The 3,480-nt window shown below is 46.9% G+C and overlaps 1 protein-coding gene across 1 annotated transcript; it reads right to left on the reverse strand.

The window, feature by feature from the left end:
* Nucleotides 1-912: 912 nt before the first annotated feature.
* LOC128270615 (acyl-CoA synthetase 7-like) lies at nucleotides 913-2,714 on the reverse strand. Its single transcript, XM_053008025.1, has 3 exons — nucleotides 1,989-2,714; nucleotides 1,422-1,923; nucleotides 913-1,353 (listed from the first exon to the last, which is right to left on the reverse strand). Exons 1-3 carry the CDS (start codon nucleotides 2,699-2,701, stop codon nucleotides 913-915), a joined length of 1,656 nt encoding a protein of 551 aa, XP_052863985.1. The 5' UTR covers nucleotides 2,702-2,714.
* Between the last annotated feature and the right edge of the window lie 766 nt (nucleotides 2,715-3,480).

The following is a 3,480-nucleotide window of genomic DNA, read 5'->3' on the forward strand; positions in this document are numbered from 1 at the left end:
GAATTCGAAGAAAGTTACTGGAAAGCAAGTTAGCAATATTTAAAAATTAGCCATATCTTAAAATACATAAACGGCTAATGCAATTTCAGCAAATGATCTCTAAAGCGTTGAAATATCTCTATAATAGACTGAAATCAACTCTTCAATCGTACAAATAATATTGATACACATTTTAATGAGTGCTTGGGATCATAGGAATAACACGTTTGCAACATTCGTTCGTACGATCTGAAAACTCGATGTATCGAAAAGAACGTTTTGCCAGTGTGCGCCGATCATTGGAAGTTTTTTATTGGAGGCTTTAGTGGATTATGCAATTAAACATTTTAGTGTCATGCCGATTGCTCACAGCTCAGGCGTTTAAATATCTTAAAATATCGGAAAAAGGTTCTTTATTGTACTTGAACGCATAGAAAGATTCGTTTTGCGCATAGAAGGATTCTGACCTGGTGCAGTGCTGGAGAACAGTTTTTGCCCGAGAGGAGAGCAAGTGAGCATTAGGTCGTCGATCTTCATCCGGTCGGTATGCTTCTGAAGGGTCTATCATTAACTAAAGGATTCACCCAGTTGATCGTGATGTATATTGGGAAATGATCACTAGGTCCAGTGTTAAGTATTTTCAAATTACTATTGCTACAAATCTCAATGATGAGGGGGCGAGGACATCGTCCCCTCTGCCACTCAAGGTTTAGGTTTAGGCTCTAGACCTCTAGAATTGTAGAATCATTTCTTTCTTTTTCAGTCTTGGGTCCAGGAGGGGATATAAATGCGCCTATGTTTGATTACGTTAATGTAACTGGTGGTTTGTGGTCCTTTTCTATATTATAATTGCTTGTTCACACCTAATATTAGCGAAACAGTGCTTAATCTTCTAATATGTTGGGAGCGCTAGACAATTTTTTTGAATGTGTTTCATGCCTGTAGTTCATCTATCATTTTTTTCACCGCACGTCGCAGTATTTTTCCAGACGGTGTCATCGGAAAACTGTCGACAAAGCGCACCCCGCCACGCAGCCGTTTGAAGTCTGCCACCTGCTCATCGACCAACCGAACAATTTCCGCCTCCTGGACCTTGGAGCCGGGTGTTCGCTCAACGACCGCCATCGGTAAATCGCTAGCACGGTCGGCGGACGGTACACCGATTACGCACACCTGTTTCACACCGTCGAGCTTTTGAATGATACCCTCCAGGTCGGACGGGGACACTTGGTAGTTGTTGTACTTGATAATATCCTTGATGCGGTCAATGAGGAACAAGTTGCCGTTCGCGTCCATGTATCCTATGTCGCCACTCCGGAAGAACCCATCATCCGTGAGCGCGCTTGCCGTAGCTTGCTCGTTGTTAAGGTACCCCTAAAACGAAACCAATCAAATCTCCCTTTGTAATGTTCTGAATAATAATCTCAAACTGCCGTGTATACCAAAAACATGTATCGATGTGCAAGCTGAAGCTCGCCGGTTTGTCCGGGACCTAAGGCGCGTCCCTCGTCGTCCACTACACGACATTCCACGTTCGTCGCCAACGGTCCGACCGAGTTCGACAAGCAGATCGCTTCGTTGCGAGTGATGAAACCGATCTCCGAGCTGCCGTAGATCGATCGTACGTGCCCATTCGGTAGGTGCTGCTGTAGCTTTATGACAAGCTCTTCCGGGACCATCGATCCGCCAACGTGCCACTGGCGTACACTGCTTAAATCGGCATTCGCTAGCCGCGGATGGGCAAGAAGAGCCGATACGTACGACGGTGCGGTGAAAAGGTTTTCGATACGATGCTTCTCGATCAAGTTTATCAGAAGCTCAGCATTAAACGGGCTGCTGGTGAGGACGCGAGGCCGACCGTAGAATAACGACGTAAGCACCGCAAAGATACCGGTGGCCCAGAACAGAGAACTGAAGTTGAAGATCGGTCCATCGGAAACTTCACTGCGTAGAAAAGAGAAACACAGCAGTCATTTTCGTGTCGGCGTATAGGAGATCCCTGGACTTACGTGGAAAAGACCATTCCATCGACGAAATGGGCATGGGACAAACATACCCCCTTCGGTAGTCCCGTAGTTCCAGACGAACACAGCACCATGGCAATCAGTTTCGTTGCATCGCCAAGGTACTCCGCTCGAAACCCTTCCTCTCCATCAATCGGTGCGAGCAGCTCGTCTACTGACCGAGCCATCCCCTTCTGGCCCTTTCCCATCACAAACAAATGTACAGCTCCGGGGTCCCTTATTGCTTCTCGGACCGCTTCCTGCACCACGGATCGATTCGACTCGTCACAGAATACCAGCCGCGATTGCGTTTGTTGCATCATGTGCGTAAAGTCTTCCTTTCCATACACCGGAGCGAGTGGGTTGATGGCCAAACCAAGCAACCAGCACCCGATAAACGCCGGTACCACGTGTTCTCCGTTTCCGCACGCCATACTAACAAAGTCGCCTTTCTTGAAGCCAAGCTTTTGCAGGTGTAGTGCCACACGGACGATCCGGAGGCGCATTTCACTGCACGTAAGGCGAACGCCCGTGTCCGCGTTGATCTGTATCACCTTGTCTGGAGAGCGTGCCAACGAGTCGAGAACGATCCGCCCAACCCCAGCCTGAGGATTGAGAACTGAAGGAAGACGTTCCCCGAACCATAGCTGTCGCTTTGCATCGTACTCGCTACCGTTGCACTTGTGTCCGGAGAAATTCACTTTACTTTTTGTTGCCATTTTGCAATTCTTACGAAACACCAACCTCACGAAACGAAGCGCACGAACGTTTGCCGGCGGAAGGTTGGATGCGTTCCTATTTAATGCCGTCTGCCTACTATCAGCCCAGCTGTAGGTCTTTACTGTATTATCACATCGTTGAGAATGATGGGTATTTATTCCATGACGTTGATACAAATGATGATGATGCTTCCGCAGATTATAGTTGTTTACTCTCCACGGCGCTGGGATGCATGATGCCCGGTGGACGGGTATGCAAGTCATTCCAACGGTTCGGAATGGTCGGTTCAAAGGCCAAACACCCAATAGACCTAGTTGTAATCCTGCGTTGTCACACTTTCGGTTTAACTAGGCTCAGCTGGATTCCGCATTCGTGATCGTCCAGTGCGTTCGTTGTCCAAGCGTTGACCCAACAAATTAAGTGTGTGCTAGAGCAATTATTTCATTTCCAGATGAAACAGATGCAAAATATTAATAAAATTCCTTGAATGGAATGGAGCAGATCGTTAGATTGCAGTCGATTATCGTCGGTGTTACACAATTACACCACACGCCAATCATCTGTTCCAACCGCGTTCACCACCACGAGAATGATCTGCTATATGGCTGATAACAGATAATGGAGCATTTCAAACAATACACAAACCACTTACACGTGTCTGATAGCAATCGTGTTTGGAGCTAAGCGCGCTGCAAACACACATACTTCCATTTTCTCAATATTTTACCATCACACACGATAGATTGTAGGCAAAAGAGGTTCGCGAAATTGCTAAATA

Source organism: Anopheles cruzii, chromosome 3 (genome assembly GCF_943734635.1).
Source record: "Anopheles cruzii chromosome 3, idAnoCruzAS_RS32_06, whole genome shotgun sequence".
NCBI lineage: Eukaryota > Metazoa > Arthropoda > Insecta > Diptera > Culicidae > Anopheles > Anopheles cruzii.